Raw genomic sequence first — 21,474 nt, 5'->3', positions numbered from 1 at the left:
TACATTCCACAGGGAGGGGTCCCCACAAGAACCCCGTACAGTGGGAAAGGATTAAAAATAGAAACACTCATGGTTGGTTTTGGGCCATGGACGCAAATAACAAGATGGTAACATGGTGATCAAATGAGTGACCCTGGAGCTCACAGGCGAAACACTAGGTTTTTAGGCTCCTTGGGATGGAAAGCACATTGACGCCTACCTGCCTCCAAAGAGCTGCATTCCTAGGAGAGCAAAGACCACGATGAAGAGGAAGAGGAGGAAGAGCAAACTGATGATAGACTTCATGGAACTCATCAAGGAGACCACCAAATTCCGTAGGGATGCCCAATACCTACAAAAACCAAGACGGCATTACCACAGTGAGCACTTGAGTCCTGAGTTATCCCCAAGCCCAGCTGGGCATCCGCCTGGTGGCCTATGAGATAAGCTGCCTTTGTACACTTGTAGGAAGGAGACGTGGCAGCAGTAATGTGGCTCCCCTTGGGAATACGGCACAGGATCTGGCATCATGGGCGTTTTCCTGCTTTGATCTTTGGAAGAGGAGGAAGAGCAAAAGAATAGAGGGAGTGGGGCGTGGGGTAGGGAAGGGGATTGAGAAGGGGAAGTGAGGATGGAAGGCAATAGAGTAAGAGAGGAAAGCTTCCACTCCCAAAGGTGGTTGGGGAGAGTCCAGATTCTGATCACTTACTTGGTTATTTTAAAGATTCTTAGAAGTCGGAGAGCTCGCAAGACACTGATTCCAAAAGACGTGCCAGGTCTGAAGATTGCCCAGACCACTTCAAAGATGCTCCCCACTGTGACCTAAAGAGTCAAACCCAGCCACAGGGAGAAGAGGAGGAGGAGGAAGAAGGGGAGGGGGAGGAGGGGGGGAGGGGGAAGGAGGAGGAGAGGGAGGGGAGGGAGGAGCAAGTGACGTTCAGCCATCCACAATTCTCAGTGGGCTATTTTGAAATTAAAACTCTTCCCTCCCCGCACAGCCCACCTCCAATAGGACCACCTATTTATGAAGGCTGCCAAGAAAAATGGGACTACACCACCTCTCTGCCCACTGCTCTCCACTCCCCGTGCTGAATTTCCTCCTTTGCACTGCAGATCGCTTTACTGCCTGCCGCCCTGTCCTTCCTGAAAACTACAACAGCTACTCACCACATCTGCACAGATCCGACAGCCATCCTGTTCTTATAACACTTTGAACAGAAACAGACCAAAGAGCCGCCCTCCACTAAGAAAACAAATTTAAATTAATTCGGGTTGCCTTCCAACATGAAAAGCTCAGGGAGGGCCCACATTTTCTCATCGTCCTAGAATGTAGTGCTAATAAGAATGTTTCGGTCACCTGCACATGAAACACCGTTCTGTCGCTCAGGCCCCACACACCCTGAGATGACAGTACTGTCTGGTGGCATAGAACCTGCTTGCTATGGGAAGCAGCGATGTCAAATCAACCGTTCAATTTGCTTTTTCCTTTAATTGCATGTTTACTGAAAGTCTACTCTAGTTCTCCACATTGCGCTAGGAGAAAGAACAAAAATGAATCCTCACAGTGACGCTGGAATGTGCATAGATAAGGAAACGAAGGTAAAAATGGCCTCTCACTTGCTGTTATGCCTGAAAATTGCCTGTACCCAGAAGCATATGTTCCAAGTTAAAATGTAGATTGGCACGTGCTCAAAATCGTTAGCACCTAACGGAAGAGTTGGCAGAAAAAGAAGTGGGTTTGGCAGAAAGAGAGGTGGTTCAGGAACCCAAAGTTTTGCACCCTAGTTCTGCTGCTAACTGGCTGTGGGAACTTGTCCACGAAGCCCCCTCTGTACTCCTGTGTAAACACGCAGCCCAACTCCTGATACCTAACAGAGTGAGCAGGACTCTTGAAAGCAAGAGGACAAAGACATACGTGAAAGCACCCTGCAGGCTGCGAGGAACACACACACTTATATATGTCAATATTACTCAGAAAGTGAACACGATACCGGAGCTGATGTGGGGCCTGCGAATATAAAAGGGTGAGTGGGAACACTTAAGGGTCTATCTGGATAATCTCTCCAATTTTAAACGGAAGTAAAAAAGGAAGTACAGAAGCTCTTCATGTTTTTATTGATCCACCTTCTGGAATCAAGTCTTTGGCCTTCTGGTTCAGGCTCCCCCCCCAAGATAGTAAGTGGTTGAAAACGCTGCCTATGGGTGGCGTTCTACAGCTGTACGTTGTGATCTACACACACTGAGGGGTATGTACGCTATGCTATGCGTGTCTACACTTCAGTGCAAACATTAAAAATAAGAGCATTTAAAGAGCCCAAACAAACTCTAGGACAGCAAGGCTGCTCTCATTCCTGCCCTCCCTTTCGCTAATCCTACTGGCTCCCCTTTTATAAATTCTGATTTCAGGGCTTCAGGCTGAGCTGGGAGCAAGCTGCTTATCTCAAACCCCAGCACATCAACATTAGGCAGGGGCGGGGCTGGGGCGCGCTGGGCATCTGAGCACTTACCCCAAAATCAAAGCAGTTGAATGAAGAATGGAAGTAAAGGCGAGGCCCCATGCCGTACATCTTCAGAGACATCTCCAGGAGGAAGAGTCCCAGAAACAAAAACTCTGCATAGTCTGAAAGCATTCAAGGCAGAAGCACTGGTTCCATGGAGGGCACGGGCTCTTGCCCTCCCTGGGCCCACCGCCACCGCCCCCCCGCCCCGACCCACAGAGGAACCCTCAATAGCAACAGGACCCCCACAGGACTTTTGGTGACCACGTCAGGTCAGTGCCAGGCAAAACCTAATGACGTCTGGACGTGCTCAGAGCCAGAATGAGTCTCAGGCCCACTCCACAGGTCAGCTTGGCTCTTGTTTGACGGGGGGCTTTGTTACTGCCCTTTAAATGGCAGGTGGCTCTCAGGAGAGAGGGAAAGGGCTTCAGCACGGTTTGGATGAAGAAGCTGCATTTCCTCTACACACGCACAGCCCGACAGCATCAGGAACCTCACTTCCTCCCACTGGCAGCCTTACCCACAGCTGGCCTACAGGTTTCCTTTCGGGTCCATTGAAGGCATCCACTTCCCTAAGCATTTTCTCCCGAGACTTTGGTGACCAAGACTCCCTACATCCCTGAGCTACCTTAAGTCACTTAAGTGAAAGCCTTAGACTCCCCAAATAAAGCATAACACTATCTTGTGGACTCATCAGCAAAGATTTATCTGATTTGATCATGAATGACAGGTGGGAATTGTCATGTGATAATCCTGACCACCCCCCCCCCGCCCCGCTGATGACAACTCTGGCCTCCCTCACAACGTGGCCGAGAGGGCTTGCCCTGTTGACATTCACACTGCCGTCCAGGCGCTGCCAGGAGAGCCAGCAGTCACTGTTCACTTACAGAGGAGGTGGGTGAGCCACTGGGGCTGGTTGTGATGGACGATGGCCACACAGGCGGTGTTGAGAGCCACGAGGCTCAGCACGATCCAGTAAAACACCTGGGATTTCACCATGTGGCGGATAGAGATGCGCAGAAGCCTCTCCTTGTGCCGGAAATAGGAGGCCCCATCCACCTTCGCGCTTTTGATGCTGGCTCGGGCGAGAGGTGTGCCTACAGAGGCAGGAGGAAGGAAGAAGAAGGAGGCTTCAAAATAGATGATGCTCCATGGCAAGGGGGCATCCGGAGGGCAAGAGGGGCAGCTTCGGTCCCAGGGCCGGGGCACTGCCATGCTGCAGGCCTGGGGAGTCTCCAGCTTATGGGCTAAGAGTTTCCACAGCACAGCAGAGATCCCTGCTTTTCCCCTGGGCACTCTCAGTCCCAGGAGATAGAAAGCTTCCCTGGGCAGGACACCAGGCATCCAGCCTGTCTCCTGAATCCTAAGGGGATCGTGTTTATGTTCGAAACAGACTGGGCTTCTCCCTGGCCTTTCTTTTGACATATGCTTCAGGCACTGGAATCATCCTGCTGCATTTGCCATTTCTCTACCACTGGCAGCCTAAGCGGCAATGGGCTCTGAACTCCTCTTCAGTTTTTTAAAGATGGAGCAGACCCTTCCCTGTTTCTGGGGAGGAAAAATCTGCCATCAGCCAGCCATCTCTCAGAGAACCTAGGATTGAACACCAGTCACGCTAAAGGGCTGTCAGGAGGAATTTGTTTAAACATCACATGGAAACAGGGGCTGCAAGTAGGCAGGTGCTACTCTGATTAAGCACATGATTGCAGTTCTCAAACAGGCATCCTCTGGATCCCTGAGCAACATCCCAAAGTGGGTTCTCATGATCACACCCAGCAAAGAGGGGATTATAGACGCATACGGGATGCACCTGCCACACTTGAATCTGGGTTGCCTTCTTGGCCCCAAACCCCATGTTTCACATACAGACCATCTCCTGGTCCTTTTTTGTTTGTTTTTTTTTTGCCTGTCAGTCACTGTCCGCTAGGTTAGATCCGGATGCCTTTTCCCAATTACATCCCAAAGTTCTGGATTTTTCAGGTTCCCTTCCTCCTTGTGGTGCTTCTGCCAGGATCAGATGTTCCCTTTCGATGGGAGACTCAGAGCCAGGAAAGCAGCTCTGCCGGCCTCCACTCACCCACAGATGAGATATCAACACAGTGCTCATCACTGGAGTCTCTCGTCATGGCCTCCGTCCGGCTCCTTTTGATGGTGGCCCTTCGAAGCACTGCACCAGGGAGGGGGGAGGCCGGACAGAGGACACAAGAACAACCGGATCATTCTGGGCAAGAGGCCCCGGTGAAGACCCGAGCCAGAGTTACATAAGTCGCAAATGTCTACAGCAATGTGGCTCCCGGGACACCCGAGGGCTCCTGAATCCTTCTAGAGCTTATCTAAGCGCGGCAGATAAACAGGCACCCCGGATCTATTTGTTCAGGCTCTGCATAAACAATGTCACTTCTTGGCAATGAACGTGGTCCCAAGATGATCCCCGCCCATTGTCAAAGCAGATCCCTTTCTATGCCACTGGTGGTATGATGGCCTTGTCATGGCACATTATCAATCACACGCCCTGGAACAAAACAACTCTCGGATTTCATTTTCATCACTTTCAGGAGCATTTAAATCCATGACTCAATTCCCTTCATCTTAAAGCATGAGGGGTTTTATGACCGAGAGACTTGCATTTCAAATCCCAGCACGGCCGGCCCTCTTTTATTCCTTTCTCCTCTTTTGATCAAGAGAGATTGCCACCGCAGAAGAGGGGGCAAATGCGACAGCAGTAAGGCCTTGGAGCACATCCTTACCTTCTAAGGCTGATGTTCCTGCATTTTTATTTTCTTCAGCAAGCATGACTTCCTCTATATGGAAAACAAATGGTTTAGTAAATTATCAGTACATGCCAAATTATTTTGCAAAATGAAAATCCCTCGGGAACAGCGCTGGCTCCAGGGCAACGGGGGCGGGGAGGAGGTGGAGGGTTGAGAGGGTGCTGCGCTGTGTGCCTGCAAGGAGCTCATAGCTGGTCACAGGCACCAGCATCAGAAAGACATCTTGGAAGGAGCTCCTGAGACACATCAGAACAGGAAGTTCTTTAGTGAGGGGGGCAGTGCGAGGCGAGGGGGGCTGACTGGTAAAATTCTGCGTCTGATGCACTGCTTAGGAGAATACGCCTGAGAGGGAGAGCCGATCTTTTTAACTAAAATCCCCTGAATTGGAGTTTCCGTCGTGGCTCAGCCATTAATGAATGCGACTAGGAACCATGAGGTTGCGGGTTCGATTCCTGGCCCCACTCAGTGGGCTAAGGATCTGGCGTTGCTCTGGCTGTGGTGTAGGCCGGCAGCTGTAGCTCCGATTCGACCCCTAGCCTGGGAACCTCCATATGCCACAGGTGCAGCCCTAGGAAATAGACAAATAGACAAAAAATAAAAATAAAATAAAATCCCTTGAATTGATAGAATGAAATTTTTCCACTTCTGTTTTTTCTTTTATCCAGGTTCCTTAACCCATTTCGAGCAACGGGAACTTCCTTGGTTGACTCTCGTCTGCAGCCCTAAGGTCATAACATCTACTCCCTCATCCAGGAGAGGAGACCATGTTTTGAGTCCTAGCTTCTTCATGGAAGAGGCAGAAGAAGCTGCGAAGGGTCCCCTCAAAGAGAAGAGCAGGGGTGGTGGGCGCTTCCTCTTCCCTGACCACTTCCATCCTGCCTTGGTGAGCAGAGCTTGAGCTGAAGAGGCTTGGGCCCACTGTGAATTTGTCCCTGTGATATAATACAACATAAATATTTGGGTTCTGTCCACCTGCCTGGCACAGAGCTTCTAAAACCTCTGGAATTTACTTTTGTAGGCTAATGAGATGATTCACCGTGGGAGAGGCCTAGAGCTGGTCACCCAAAACCCCAACCACAGGATTAGAAGGTTATCTTTCAGTCTCTCCCGGAAGGGGAGAGGGGCTTGAGACTATTCAGTCACCAGTGGTCAATGATTTAATCAATCATGTCTACATAGGAGTTCCTGTTGTGGCTCAGAGGTAACAAACCCAACTAGTATCCATGAGGATGTGGGCTGCACCCCTGGCTTCGCTCATTGGGTTAAGGATCCAGTGTTGCCATGAGCTACAGTGCAGGTTGCAGGTGTGGCTTGGATCTGGTTTTGCTGTGGCCGGGGCATAGGCTGGCAGCTACAGCTCCGATTCAACTCCTAGCCTGGGAACTTCCACATGCCTCGGGTGCAGCCCTAGAAAGAAAAAAAAAATCATGTTTACATAATGGAGGAACCTCTATACAAACCCCACATGACGGGGTCAGGTTGCTTATGGGTGGGTGAGCACATCAGAGTGCTTGGGAGGGTGATGTGCCTGGAGAGGGCATGCAGGCTTTGTCGCTGCCTCAACTCCCACGCCCCACCCCATCCCCATAAGTTATGTATCCTGTCCATTCTGCTGTGACTGACTTGTACCCTCCATAATCAACTGGTGATAGTTTTTCCTGAGTTCTAAGTCATTCTAATGAATGATCAAACCTGCAACTTCCTGAATTTGTAGCCAGTCAGGAAGAAGTACAGGTCGCCTGGGGAATCCAGGCTGATGTGCAATGGAGGCAGATGTCTGAGGTTGGGCCTTTAACCTGCGGGGTCTGCTCTAACTTTGGGTGGTGTTTAGTGTAACCCCACTGGTGTCCAGCAACCAGCATATTTGGTGGTTGGTGTTTGGGAAACAACCATCCGTCGTTTGGACCCCCCCTCTTGGCCTTCCCAGGAGTAATCTGCAAGCCACAGATGGGTCACCATTGGCTGGATGGACACTGTTTTCTGCTAAGAGTTATTAGAATGTGCCTCCCTGACATCCCTCCAAACTTACCAATAAAACAGTGCTTCCATCCCACACTTGGTGGGATTCTAAGCCCCCTGACTGGGAATGGTGTGTATGAGTTTTGATCCCAATCGCTTCCTCAGCCATGGCGGAGGGAGCTGGGGGCCCCAGGCATCGTGCCCTCAGACCCCCAGCTTCTGGGCTACAGCAGGTCCTATGAAGCAATGGTTTAACTTAAGCACTTGTAACACATAAAAGGACAGGCATAAGAGGGTAAAGTTATTACCATAATTCCACCTGCATATAAAACTGAGTATATAATGTATTTTGCAGGGAGGGGAACATTTTTGAGCCTCGGAAGGTACCAGGCAGGATGGCCATTATATCAAGTCATAACGTTTAGCTGGCTTCCTTCTTAAAGTACCGCCCTCTGGCAAAACTAAGTTAACAGGTTACGAGTTATTGGCGGGGTGCTCCTTTATATGCACATAGAGGGTTTTAAAGTCACTGACAGCACTTGCTGTTTGGAGGGCATCCTTTTAAAATGAGGTACTCAGTGCAACATGAATGACCTCAGCCAGGGAGTCCTCTAGACTCTGTGCAGTGTCTGGGCTTGGCAGTGGGTGGATCTGAGGACCCCCAAGGCTGACGGGGGGTGTGTGGTGCAGCTGAGCATCTCTGGGAAGCGCTTGAGGGCTCTGGATGTGCGGAACCCGCGCCCCTCCCAATGCTTTTTGCCAAGTTCGCTTTCGAACTTAAGACTGTCTTTCCAGGGAAATGTAACCCATATGTCTCTGATTCACTCATGCTCCATTTGTAAAGGGAAGGGCCAGGAAGCACAATTTGACGTCGCAATGCGTCTTTTTTCCTAGAAGGAGAAGAGAGCTGGCTTTGCCAACTGGAAGAAAGTGGAGCCTTGGAATTCCGCATGTATCTGAAAGGCACAGCCGTAAAGCAGCATCCTGCGTGTCAGACCCTCAGAGGGGGCATGGTAAGGCTGGGAGACTTCTCTTTAGGTTCTGCTGCCAGCCGGCTCGCCATGGGGGTCTGTCACATGGCTCCGCTGCCCAGAAAGCCAAGGGCAGTCGGGGACCTGCAAGCTGCCTGCCTGGCCTGGAAGCAAATCTGCTGAGTTACTGGTCTGGGAAGATGGAGAGGAAGCTCACAGTCACCTGCACACCAGAGCCTCGGAAGGGACAGGGCAACACGGAAGCACAAGTCACCACGCTCTTGGCTCCTGCTTCCGGAAGCAGCAAGGAGAGGCAGATGGTCCCAAATGAGGTGGGGTTTTATCTGGCTTTGACCTGGCACTTCTCATCACACACGCTCTCTCACCCCTGGTAAATCATCCAAAGTCGACTCCAGCACCAAGGTCAGAATAAGAGTCACAGAGTCATTCCAAAGCTTAGAGAAGAGTAAGGTGCAGGCAACTAAGTATCGAATCATATTCCAAATTTTTCCTGAGAGACCTCTTTGGTGCTCTGTTTCCTTCCAGGAACAAGAAAAAGATGCTGACTATCAAATGTATTTTTTTTTTTTACTATTAGAAATGTTTACTCCTTGCTCAGGAAGGAAATAAAGATATATGATACCCACGCAATGCAATCTTTAAAATAATAAGAAAATCAAATGCATCCTTTATACTGACATCTACAGGGTGACTGACACCCCCCATCAGCAGTGGAGCTACAGTCAAACTTGAATCTGGCAGCTCTGTGGGTTAACGAAATTGTGATAGATCTGGACCTATCCTCAGGGCTGGGCAAGAATTGTGCCCAAGGCAGAGCCACAGAATGAGGAGGTGATGACAACTCAAAGACAGGGAAAACCAGTTTTTAGCTTCATCCAATAGCTGGCTTATCACAATAGTCTCACAGTCGGTCTCCCTGTTTCTGGCTTTGTCTTCCTACTGCCTGTTCTCAATGCAGCAACCAAGTGCTCCTTCAAAATTTCAAAATCTTTTTTTTTTTTTTTTTGGTCTCTGTCTTTTTAGGGCCGCAACCTGTGGCATAAGGAGTGCCCAGGCTAGGCGTCAAATGGGAACTGTAGCTGCTGGCCTATGCTGCAACCACAGCAATTCCAGATCCGAGCCATGTATGCGACCTACACCACAACTCACAGCAGCGCCAGATCCTTAACCCACTGAGCAAGGCCAGGGATCAAACCTGTGTCTTCATGGATACTAGTCAGGTTTGTTAACCCCTGAGCCACATCAGGACCTCCCAAAAATCTTAAACAGCACATCCCTCTGCTGCTCAAGACGCTCCAGTGGTTCTTACTTAAGCACAGGAAAGCCCCAAACTTTTTACAATGGCCCATAAAGGTCATACAGGATCTGCTCTGGCCTCCTGCCACCCTTCCCTGCTGGTCTGGGAGCACTGGGATATCCTTTGCTCAGCTCTCCCCACCCCCAAAATCCTTCAAGTTTCCGCCTACCGGATCTTCTATTTAAAACTGCAACTTACAGAGTTCCTGTTGTGGCTCAGTGGTTAATGAATCCGACTAGGAACCATGAGGTTTCGGAACCTCCATATGCCATGGGAGTGGCCCAAGAAAATGGCAAAAAGACAAAAATAAAAAATAAAATAAAATAAAATAAAAAATAAAACTGCAACTTACCCTAGAGCCCTAATCCTACCTGGATCTGTTTTCATTGTACTTAGCACCTTATCAAAAGTTCCTTAGTATTTTGTTCATCACTGTCTTCTCCAACGACAGGGTGATGAGCTCCATGGGAGCAGAGCTTCAGCTCACTGCTGTCTCCCAAGTGCCTAGAGCAGGACTTGGCATCAAGTAACTGCTCAGTAAATATTGGCGGGATGAACGGACTCTTAGCAGAAGTAGGGCAGCAGGGATGCAAAACCCCATCAGCTCGAGCCCTGGGTTATGGTACTTCCTACTCTGTTCCCCTTGCTAACACGCCTGCCTCATTCATGGACGGTGTCTGGCAGAAGGACAGGGACAGACTCCAGAGGGAACCCATGGGGCCAGCAGGGCACCCGAAAGTCATCAAGGCCTTCTCTCTGCTCTGGTCCAGGCCGCCCCTTTGAATGGAGGTATGGCCGTGAGAAGCAGGGTGGGTCCCTAACGTCGCGGGAGCCCATCACCAACCTCCTCCAGGCCCCAGGCCTTACCTGCTTTGTCTATCCAGGCACGGTATCCATTCAGCTCCCGCTCGATCTGCTGCTGGCGCCGCAGTTTCATGAAAGCTCTCCGGTTCTCCACTCTCTCTCTCTCTTTGGCGAATTCCCTGTGGACAAGGTGGATGAGATTCACTGGGTGTGGGCAGTGCCATGACTCAAAGAAAGGGTGAGGATGGAGTTCTCACTGTAGCTCAGCGGGGTAAGGACCGGACGTTGTCTTTGTAAGGATGCAGGTTTGATCCCTGGCCTCATTAGTGGGCTAAGGATCCAGCATCGCTGCAAGGCTGCAGCATAGGTCCCAGATGTGGCTAGGATCCTGCATTGCTGTGGCTGTGGCATAGGCTGGCAGCTGCAGATCCAAATTGATCCCGCTGGCCTGGGAATGTCCATATGCTGCAGATGCAGCCTTGAAAAGAAAAAAAAAGAAAGAAAGGGTGAGACAAGTAGAAAAGAGAGTGTTTGAGTAGCACTATGTACACCCCATTTTCTCTGTCCCAGGCTGCAAGCATGATCTCCTGAAAAGGATGCACAGAAACGCACCGAATTCAGCCTCACGGAGGAAGCCTTCCCAGATCAGTTTCATCCCAGTCAGCACTACCCTTCTCTGCTTGCTCTATTTTGAAAGCTACTTACTTAGTAATGTGATCAGCTAGGTTCCAAAATGCTACGCTGTATCTCTCCAGCTACAAAAGGACTCTCTCTACTCTGTCTGAAGGGCTCAGCTACCCTTTATGCTTTTTACTAACAACAGTAACTACTGTATATTGACCAATGAAGCCCTGTATGAAGTTTTTCATCCCCATTAACTCACTGCAGCCTCACAGTCGCCTAATGAAGTAAGCACTGTTAAAATTCCTATTTAGGAGTTCCTGTTGTGGTGCAGTGGAAACGAATCTGACGAGGAATCATGAGGTTGCAGGTTCCTTCCCTCGCCTTGCTCAGTGGGTTAAGGATGCGGCGTTGCCATGAGCTGTTGTGTAGGTCGCAGACGTGACTTGGATCTGACATTGCTGTGGCTGTGGTGTAGGCCAGCGGCTACAGCTCCAATTAGACCCCTAGCCTAGGAACCGCCATATGCCATGGGTGTGGCCCTAAAACGACAAAAGGCAAAAAAAAAAAAAAAAAAAAAAAAAAAAAACAGATGGGGAGACCAAAGCTTAAAGGAGGGGGGTCACTTGCTGGGATCTTCCTCCAGTGGCTGGTGCCCTGTGGTGCTCAGTACAGGTTGCCCCTGAAGACTATGACACTAAAACCTGGAAGGGCTGAAGTGCTTCTTGCAGATGGCTGGTTGAGGTTAAGTAAGAGAGGAAGGGACACAGGAGAACGGTACGTGGCTCCAGCAGAAAGATGATGGGAAGATGGAGGGGATGGAGGGGATAATGAGACAGAAAAGGCCAGAGGGAGGTTTATGGAGAAGACAGAGCTCACTAACAGGCACAGAGGACCTGAGCCACTCTGTGATACAAGACCATTAAAAAACAAACAAACAAACAAATGACAATAACAACAACAACTCAAGCCCAGTGGGAAAAAAAAAAGGGAGAAGAGGAATGAGGGTTCCCTAGCAGAGAGGAAGATGATGAAATTCAACTAGTAATAAGCAAAGGGGGATGCAGAAAGCTTTGCTAAAAGGCCCTTCCCCATGCCCCCTCTGTGCCCATGCCCTTCTCATCACCAAACACACTTCCAGCTAGAATAGCCCTTGCTAATGCTGTGCCTCCCAGCTTCAGCTCATGCACTACTGCCCTGGAAGCTGTTCCACTTATTTAAGGTGCTCCCCATCAATAAAGAGCAGCAGCCTGAAGTTAAGACAGCTCAGCACCCACCATAGGTTCTGCCAGCTACTCCCTCATGTCTAGGGAGGAGGAAATGAGCCACAGACTGAGGGACATGTCAGGTGCCTGTGCAGGGGAAGGAGAGGTGCCAGTCTACCACGGCTCAGAGGGATGCCAGCTCCTGCCGCATCTGGCCCCTCCTCCCAAGGGAGAGATGGATTACATGGGCACAGACACCTTACAGGGGTCAAAACTGGGCTAAGAGCTCGGGGCCAAGGCACACGGGAAGGAGAAAGTCTCCTGGGCTTGGTTTCAGGTTCAGTGGGTTCTACTAATGATATTGCAGGAGCAGGAGGAGGGAGAGAGTTAAAAGGAAGAGCTGACCAGGAGCAATGAGAGTCAAGGTAACAGAATTTAAGTCCTGGGACCCCTTCTGTTTTTCTTTTTCGCTTTCTTTTTTTAACCTGCTCTTCTGGATTTCAGCAATTAGAAAGTAACAAGGAGCTAGCTTGGTTCATAGTGTTACCATCTACCAAAGTTCTTCCCTCTGGTTCTTCGTCTTCTTTCTGTCCCTCCTGTCTGATTAGCGCCATTGGTTCCATCTTCAAAATGGCGCTTGGATCCAGCCTCCCTCTTTACTCCCACTGCCTTGGTCCAAGACCTCATCTTTTCTCACCTGGACTACTGCAATAGCATCTACCTGGTCTCTCAACACCCTGTCCCTCCTCCCTTCATTTCATCCATTTCATAGCTCTTAAGAGTTACCTTTCTAAAATACAACATTGGATATTATCACTTCCAAACCTAAAACAATAACCATAGCAAGTGACATTTGTGGAGTGTTTTCTAAGTTCCAAGCACCTTCATCAATTTTGTGCCTTTAATCTTTACAGCCAAGATGAGAAGAAGGTAGCACAGGTCTTTTCAGATTCAATTTAAAAGTTAAACAACTTGTCCAAGTTTAAGTAAGAGATGGAGCCAGGTTTGGAACTCAGGCCTGTCTATGCTAAGAGCCCAGGTTCCTCACATATCCGCCCAGCCCAGAGGTGTATTTATAGGCTGCTTCCTTTATCTTTTTTTATGTATGTGTCTTCATTTTCTCAACTACGCTCTAGAGGAATCCAGGAGGGTTTAGAAGGAGGCAACATTTTGAGCAAGACCTTGGAAAAGGAGAACATAAGCAAGCTCTGAGGAGAGAAACTCAGTACTCCTTCAGCATTTGCAGTTTTACCAACATCTTCATTTTCCAGCTCAGAAAACTGAATCTAAGGGAAGCTACGGAGCCCTTTTGAGAAGCCAAGTGTCTTAGGACAGAGAGCCTCTATGAGGGACCATGACCCTCAGATCTTTTCAATTCCATGTTCTCTCTTCTCTACTTTCTCCTCCTCTACAGCCTCCTCTCTCGGCTGCTAACCATTTAAAGGGGCCTTCAGGGTCCTGCACAACTGGATCCAAACCTTTCCTTCAAACCTCACCTCCCATCTATCCAATTGACCCACTACCTAACAGCAGCCCCCCACAGCCATGCTCCAACCACAGCACACTGCCCATGATTCCTGAGAAAGCAGCGAGGGACCTCAAGGTTTAATTCACACTGCTGATAACCCCTTCTGACCTGCCAGAGTCCATTAAAATCCTTCTTCAAGGCCAGGTTCAAATGTCACCTCTACTGTTTAGCTTTCCCTCCCCGCCTCCTTGCCCCCCATCTCCTGGCCTCCACTCTACATTTCCTCCATCTCTTTGCAGCTCATGTTACAGCCAGATCTCTACTGTGGTGAACTGTACATATGACTGTCTCACTCCTTCTATGTGAGCTTTTTTGTGAAAACATTCTTACTTACTCAACTTTGCATCCTCCAGGATTAGAGTAAGCCTGACATATAGGACATATTCAATAGACTTTTTTAAATTAGAAATATCCAGGCTGACTTGGTATACTGATAGCTCTGCCCTGATTCTCAAAGGCTTAAATGAAGAGGTGCAGCATCTCGGCACTGATCCAAAGGGAGCCAGGTGATCCAGCGAGAACGCAGAAGTTGCCAGGTAATTCCTGACCACTGCCACCACGACTTCTCTTTCTGTGGCTCCCCTAAAATCTCTGTAGAATTAGTCTATGAAGTACGTAGTGTGTCACCTCTATCTGACCCCCAGAATGACTACACAGCTTGACTTCCGGTAGGATAGGCCAAGACACCCCAGTCGAAGCTTCCTTTGTATCTGCAAGTTTCCTGGCTCCAGTCTCACCAGCTGGCTTCCCTGCTCTCCTCTGCCACTGCAGGCCCCCGTTTCCTCCCACCTTCCCACCTGGCATTTTACAGGCCCAGAGCCCAACAAATCTGGCTTGGTCTTTTTAAGAAGTCTCTTGGCTAAAAGAAATAAAGAACAGAGTTGGCACCAGTGGGGATACTTCCCAAGCAGCTCCTGCACATCAGTGAGGGAAGAAGGGCTGTGTGGGGGGTCCTGCTGTATTATCTTCATCAAGCGGCTTGTTGTGTCTTGTTTTGTTTTTCCATTGGGAGGCTAGGGCGGAAAGTCTGGCACCAGCGTCCTTCACAACATTTCTTACCCCCTCCCTTGCTGTCACAGTGTTTGTGCCCATGGCTTCTCTCCCTAATTAGTCTAAGGGTTCCATGAGGCCAAGCAGAGCCTGCATCATCAAATACTGAAGTAACAAGGACCTCTGAAGTTTAATTTGTAGCCTAGAATTATAGCAGATTTCATAGGTTATAACAATAAAATATTAAGAACAGCTAACATTCATAAACCACATTTATAACATTTTTATTTTCTAAATCCATTTTGTGTCAATTATTTCATTCAGATTTGCAAAAAACTCCAAGAGATTCAGAAAGGTTACTTGGCCTAGACAACCAAATTAACAAGAGGCAGAGCCCAATGCAAACAGTGTCTTCTGATTTCAGCTTAAGTGCTGTTTCTACAATGCCTTAGCTGTCTTTCATGCTATCTAGCAATTAACATTTAAAATCTACAAAAGGGATTTATGTTTCAGTCAAAGGTTGAAGAAAATAAGGATCTAAATACAGAGTTTTGTGGGTTTTTTTTTCTAAAAGAACTAACTTTTTAATTGAGAGAGCAGCAAAAACATCCATTGCTCTGTGTTGGGTTAAAAAGGATCTAGTATGTATTTTTTTCCTTTTTTAGTTATTTTTTATTTTTTTACAACCCCTGTAACAAGGGCTGACTTGCAATAAATCGCAGCAAGGAAGCTCCTCTGTGACCCAGAAGCAGGATGTCTACAAATGGTTCAGCACCAGGTTCCCCACAAAGGTCCAGGGCATGATGGCCAAGGGGGCAGCCTGGCTTTCAGTCCATATGCCCCATTTCCCAGGATGAAGGGCTCTCGGCACCAGACTGGACCCCAGTCCCGAGGCACAGCGGCCTTCTATGGGGGACAGTGGGGACAGGCGCGGCGGGGGAAGGGGATGCTATCTGAGGCCAACCGAGGCTCCTGTGGTACTGCCCTACTGTTCCGCCTGGGTGGGATTCTGACTTAGAGACATTCAGTCATAATCCCACAGATGGTAGCTTTGCCCCACGGGCTCCTCAGCCAAGCACAGGCACCAAGTGAGGACCTAGTATAAAATTTGTAGCATTAGTCAAGCTAGGGATGTGCTGTTTGATTTTGTGTCCTCATCAGAGTCACCATTTATTTATATGCACATGGCACTCTGGCGAACACAGGGACAAACAGGATCCGGCTCCATTACCTGCCAAAAAGAAACGACTATTCCAACCTTAGATTCAACACGCCCACCAGTCTCGTGAGTATGTGGGTGGCCAGACCTAGGAAAGGCAAGTGTGTTCCTCCCACTGGTCCGTCTCTTCCCTGAGACCCTGGATACTGGCTCCTCTTCACAGAGGATTATCCTGGGGTTATTCAGATGATGATGCTTTTGCAGAGAGAAAGCATCTAGCCATAACCTCACTTGTCATTCAGATGAACACTGCCAAACTTGCTGAAAGGTGGCTCAAAGAGTGGCCCTATGACTATCTCGGTGTATCCAATTTCCTGTCTGTCTCAGTTTCTTCTTCAGACAATGTTGACATTAGAAGGACACCCTCCCACCCCTGCACCTCTGCTCACAACCAGAACAGGGATACATCTGTTTTAGTCTGAGAGTCCCGAATGGATTCTTGCAAGAGATTATAAAATGACGAAGATCCAATGAAATGGCAAGCTATAGAAGGAAGAAAGTATCTGCAAATCAAATATCTGATAAGGGGTTAAGATCCAAAATATACAAAGAACTCTCAACAATACAACAACAACACAACAACAAATGCCATTTTAAAAATGGCTGAGGAACTAAATGATTATTTTTCCAAAGAGGACATACAAATGACCAACAGATACATGAAAAGATGCTCAACATCACTAATCATCAGAGAAATACAAATCAAAACCACAAGGAGATATCACTTCACATGTGTCAGAAGAGCTATTATCAGAAAGCAAGAGATAACCTGAAAAAAGGACAGAATGAACTTCTTTGCAGAACAGATACTGACTCACAGACTTTGAAAAACTTATGGTTTCCAAAGAAGACAGTTCAGGGGTTGGGGGGAGGCACTGGGGTTGTGGGCTGGAAACCCTATAAAACTGGATTGTGATGATCATTGTACAACTATAAATGTAATAAATTCATTGAAAAAAAAAAAGAGATAACCAGTGTTGGTGAGAATGTGGAGAAAAGGAAACACTTTTGCACTGTTGGCAGGAATATAAAATTGGTGCAGCCACTATGGAAAACAGTAGGAAGGTTCTTCAAACCTCAAAAACTTAAAAATAGAATTAACATATGCTCTAGCAATCCCACTTCTGGGTATATATTCAAAGGAACTGAAGTTACTATCTCAAAGAGATTCTGTAGCTCCATGTTCCCTGTAGCCTTATTCACAATAGCCAAGACATGGAAACAACCTAAGTGTCTATCAACAGATGAACAGATTTTAAAAATATGGTGTATATACACAATAGAATATTATTCAGCCATAATAAAACAGGAAATCTTGCCATTTGGGAGAGTATGGATGGATCCTGAAGGTATCATGCTAAGTAAACTATGTCAGATGTATGATCTTACATGCAGAATTGAAAAAAAAAAACTGATAGAAACAGAACAGTTTGGTGGTTGCCAGAGGGTGAAGGTGGTCACTAGGTACACACTTCCAGTTATAAGATAAATAAGTTCTGGAGCTAGAATGCATAGCGTGGTGACAATAGCTAATAATACTATATTGTATATTTGAAAGTTGCTAAGAGTTAATCTTGAAAATTCTCATCATGAGAAAAAAATGTAACCGTGTGAGGTGATGAATGTTAACTAAACCTATAATAGTGATCATCTCACAATACATACAAATATTGAATCATTATGTTCTACATCTTAAGCTAATACAATGTTATATGTCAATTGTATCTCAATAAAATTGTATCTCAAAACCCACTGCATTTCATTAGGATACTTCTTCCCCAATGCTGTTATCCATAATTTTGGGCTGCCTTTTTTTTTTTTTTTAATACCCTGGGTGGATAACCTGCAGTTCCCCTCATGACACAGCTCTCACACAGATAGAGAGAAGGTGACTGGGAGTTGAGCATGGCTGAGCCTCTACTCTGGTGGTCTCACAGGTATGCAAGGTTTGAGTTTCTAAATTCAGTTTCAGGAGCAAAGGAGGAGGCGGATGTCCTATTGCACGGTTAAATACAGTTTTCTTCATATATCCTAGTTAGTAGATGTAAAATTGTGACTGCTTTTGTTTTTTAGCAGTTTACATGAGAGGCATAATTTGTAAAAATCAACTATTCATACACAGCCAATTCTATATTATTCACAATTAGATAAAGTGGAAGAATGATACATAAAATCTCAGGCAAGGTGCAACCCCCCCAACATGTATCATGCATGACTGGGGAGGGCTGTGGGAAAGAGGAGGAGTTATCTTTCAAGTCATATTGTCATAGGGGCAGGGTGGGTGCTCAGCCATTAGTAGCCCCACTCGGCCAACAGCATCTCGGTGGCCTGGGTAGCAGCAGTCACCCAGGTAGCTGTCGGGTGGTCTGAGGAGCCTGAGGGCTGAATGGATCCTCAGCACCTGACTTCTGCAACCATGATGACTGGACTGGGTCTGAGGATCTAGCCAGGAGGGCACTGCCAGCTGATATCTGCTTCTTCCTGGGCACTGGTGGAAGGACCCAGGCTGGGTGCTGCATGAATGCTCCTGGGCAGGGTAACTGGCTAGAACAGGGACACCCTTGTCTTAGCCAAGGTCTAGACCTCAGCAGGCAAAAGTCAATCCTTGGGACCCTGAACAAGTAAAATGAGGGGTAATGATGTTGCTGTGCTGACAGGGTTTGTCAACATGCGTTTTGATGGAAATTTACAGGAACATTGTGACCTGACCGTGACCTATGCGGACAGCTGCAAGAACAAAGGATCCAACCTCAAAAAGTTTGCAACAACTAACCATGCCTCTCCTCTCCCTGACTTTTCCTGCACAAGAGCTTTGCTGAAAGTCTTGGAGGAATTTGGGGTTTCTAGAGCATAAGCCACCTGTCTCCTTGCATGGCCCTGCAATAAACCTTTCTCTGCTCCAAATTCCAGTGTTTTGATATGGTCTGGCCTCTGTGTGTGTGTGGGGGGGGGGTTGCAGGGACTTGCATTCAGTAATGATATATAGGCTAATATTCAAATTGATTCATATTTTACAAACTTCTGGACCTATAAAGGAGCCACTGCCACAGATAATTCACAAAGCAGTGTATACTAATAACTTAAAGGGACTGGTTTTAGTCTGTAGGATCATGGGAGGGGCTTTGGCCATTCACTTTGCTAGAATTCATCATAGAGTGACTGGCTGCTGGCGATCAGGAGTGATGTTCACCGCAGTACTGCTACAGCTGGAAATCCTTGCCCATGTTATGTCACCTCAGGGTCACAGGGCACCTGGATGGGTATCTCTACATTCATCTAGTGGGGAAGAGTTCGGGTAGGTTTACCGTGACAAAAAACGCTCGATCAGAGGACTATGTGGCTCCCAATTTTGGCTTCTAGTTCCAGACCCCTCCTCCTCGTTCTGTCCACACAGGGAGCTTTGCTGACGCAGAGGCCCTTGCGGCTGTCATGGCAACAAAAAGGCAGACAAAGCCGCCAGGACGGGCTGGCCCGTGTGACTCAAAGATCTGTTTACCCACACTCCTGTACACACCTGTATGCTTCCTCTCATACACACTGCTACAAATGCACACGTGCTCACACTGGCATGCAGAAGCATGTGTGGACAGACTGCCAAGCACACAAATGGCCACACAGTCATGTTCTTATTAATCTTCAAAGCCTGTGTTTCCAAAGTGCGTCACTGCCCCCAGTGGAACCTTGCCCATCTTCCTGTAGCACGGGTGCTTGAGGCAGGAGGAAGTTGGGTTAGACATCAAAAAACAGAAACAAAACAAAATAAAACCAAAAAAACCAAACCAAACCCAAACCAAATCTCCTCTTACCCTAACTGTTCTGAAACAAAGAGACTGGGGGAAGTCAGAGGCAGTCATGGGTTCACAGTGTTTTTATTTCAGTTTCACTGGAAAACGGCATTGGGGGGGAGGCATAAAGTAGTTTTTTTGATGCACTTAGGAGCCTGGGGGGACCTTGTCTCCCCTTTTGCAGAGGAGCAAACAAGCCCAGAGAAGGTAAACACCTTCTTGAAGGTCACACGGTTCAGCTGCATTAACAGTTGACTCCTTATCCCTTGATTTGTTCCAGAAAGGATTTAAGGAGACATAGGTTGTCAATAAATAAAGGCCAAAATGGTACCCAGGCCTCTAAATGCCATCCAGTGTTGACTCTAATAAGCAGAATGGATGGGCACCCAGGAGGGTGAGGGATGCGTGAACTCAGGCACTGCATCATGTTATGTCGCTTCTCCTTAGAGTGTGAGGCTTTGGGAAGGCACCTCTGCTGAGGAAAGCCTCTCCCCAAAGCGGTAATTAAGGGCAAGCAAATGGCTGTATCCCACCCCCACTACCCCACGTGACACCCACAGCAATGACAGAAAGGCCACAAGTCTCACAGGCCGGAAGAGCAGGTGGGAAGGGCATGACACATCACCTCTCAAACCTCGGCTTTCAGGAAACCAAGGTGCACAGAGGTCAGAGGGCCTGCTGGCCTAAGGCCAACAGCGTGGGGGGTGGGGTGGGGGGTGGGGCTACATGGAGCATCACTTCCATTTCCAGGCTCTAAAGCCAGGGCCATTCCACCTCGTCATGATGTTTCAGTCATGAGACCTAGAAGAGGTAGATTCTTTTAGTGTCTTTGGAAATTTTCTCAGTCTTTTTTTGTTTTTTCTTCTTCTTAACATGGAGATCTTGTTTATTTGTTTGATTAGATGCCGGGGAAGGCCTTGCAATTAACATGAAGAAGATAATGAAGGAGCTGGAGTGTGTGTCCTGCTTTCTTTTTAACCCCGAAGGTGGTATAATCCAGACTGTTACAGCACAATGATTCAAAGTTCTGACACAAGACTGAACTGGGTTTGAGTCACAGCTTGACCTCAGGCAAGTTCTTAACCTCACTTGCAAAGGAGGAATAAACCCAGTACCTCTCAAAGCATTTTAGTATTAAACTGAACAAGAGATGCAAAGTGTGTAGTCTAGCACAGAATAGGTATTTCAAGAGTCAATTTTAACTAAGCATTGCTAACATTCCTAAGAATGTATCATAGTGCACAAAACCTTCTATCAAGGCCCTCTCCCATCCATCTCACTCTCTTCCCCATTCTGCTTTGAAAAGATAATTTATTGAGTGCTTACTATGCGGTTGGCATTGCTTTAGCTCATGGGGATACAGCAGCAAACATAAGAGCAAAAATCCTGGCCCCATGGAGCTTACATTCCCAAAGAAGAGACAGACAACAGATAATAAGCACAATATGAAGTATGTTATATAAACTGATACGTGCTGAGAAAAACAAAGCACAGAGGCTAGTAAGTATGCGAAGAGGGTCTGGGATTTGGGGCAGAGTCGCCAGGAAGGCCTCACCGAGAACACCTGAGAAATGACAGCAGAAAGGTGAGGGTATGCGCCATGCAGATTTCTGAGGAGGAACATTCCAGAAGAGACAAAGTCAGGGCAAAGCTGTGGGGTGCAGGGACATCGTGGGGGAGCTTCCAAAGAACAGAAAGGAGCCAGTACAGCTGGAGTGGACCAAATAAACGAAAAATGAATGGAACGAGGTCAGAGTAGGCCACATGGAGGTGCAGAGCCAGCAGACTGTAGACCATGGATAATAAATTGACTTTCGCTTCGTATG

At 47.7% G+C, this 21,474-nt stretch overlaps 1 protein-coding gene across 20 annotated transcripts in view; it reads right to left on the bottom strand.

Moving 5' to 3' along the window:
* The window catches only part of CACNA1E (calcium voltage-gated channel subunit alpha1 E), a 607,618-nt gene that overhangs the window by 85,158 nt on the left and 500,986 nt on the right, over window positions 1–21,474 (bottom strand). For 15 of the 20 annotated variants that reach the window (XR_014816369.1, XR_014816370.1, XR_014816366.1 and 12 more), the window contains 7 exons: window positions 10,364–10,479; window positions 5,225–5,278; window positions 4,555–4,644; window positions 3,365–3,574; window positions 2,487–2,599; window positions 689–801; window positions 200–331 (listed from right to left, as the gene is read on the bottom strand). Coding sequence is in view for 9 of the 20 variants with exons in the window: in XM_084977828.1 (XP_084833954.1) it covers window positions 200–331; window positions 689–801; window positions 2,487–2,599; window positions 3,365–3,574; window positions 4,555–4,644; window positions 5,225–5,278; window positions 10,364–10,479 (828 nt within the window). In the remaining 11 variants the exon portion in view is untranslated. The remainder of the gene's footprint in view (window positions 1–199; window positions 332–688; window positions 802–2,486; window positions 2,600–3,364; window positions 3,575–4,554; window positions 4,645–5,224; window positions 5,279–10,363; window positions 10,480–21,474) is intronic. The other 5 variants (XR_014816373.1, XR_014816368.1, XM_084977831.1 and 2 more) reach the window with 1 other exon arrangement.

This window comes from Sus scrofa, chromosome 9 (assembly GCF_054392235.1).
Source record: "Sus scrofa isolate SSC_HxYL_T2T_F1_AM1 chromosome 9, Sscrofa_HxYL_maternal_Yorkshire_Landrace_v2.0, whole genome shotgun sequence".
Classification (NCBI taxonomy): domain Eukaryota; kingdom Metazoa; phylum Chordata; class Mammalia; order Artiodactyla; family Suidae; genus Sus; species Sus scrofa.
Note: the sequence above shows the minus strand (reverse complement) of the source record. Positions and strands in the feature narration are given on the sequence as shown.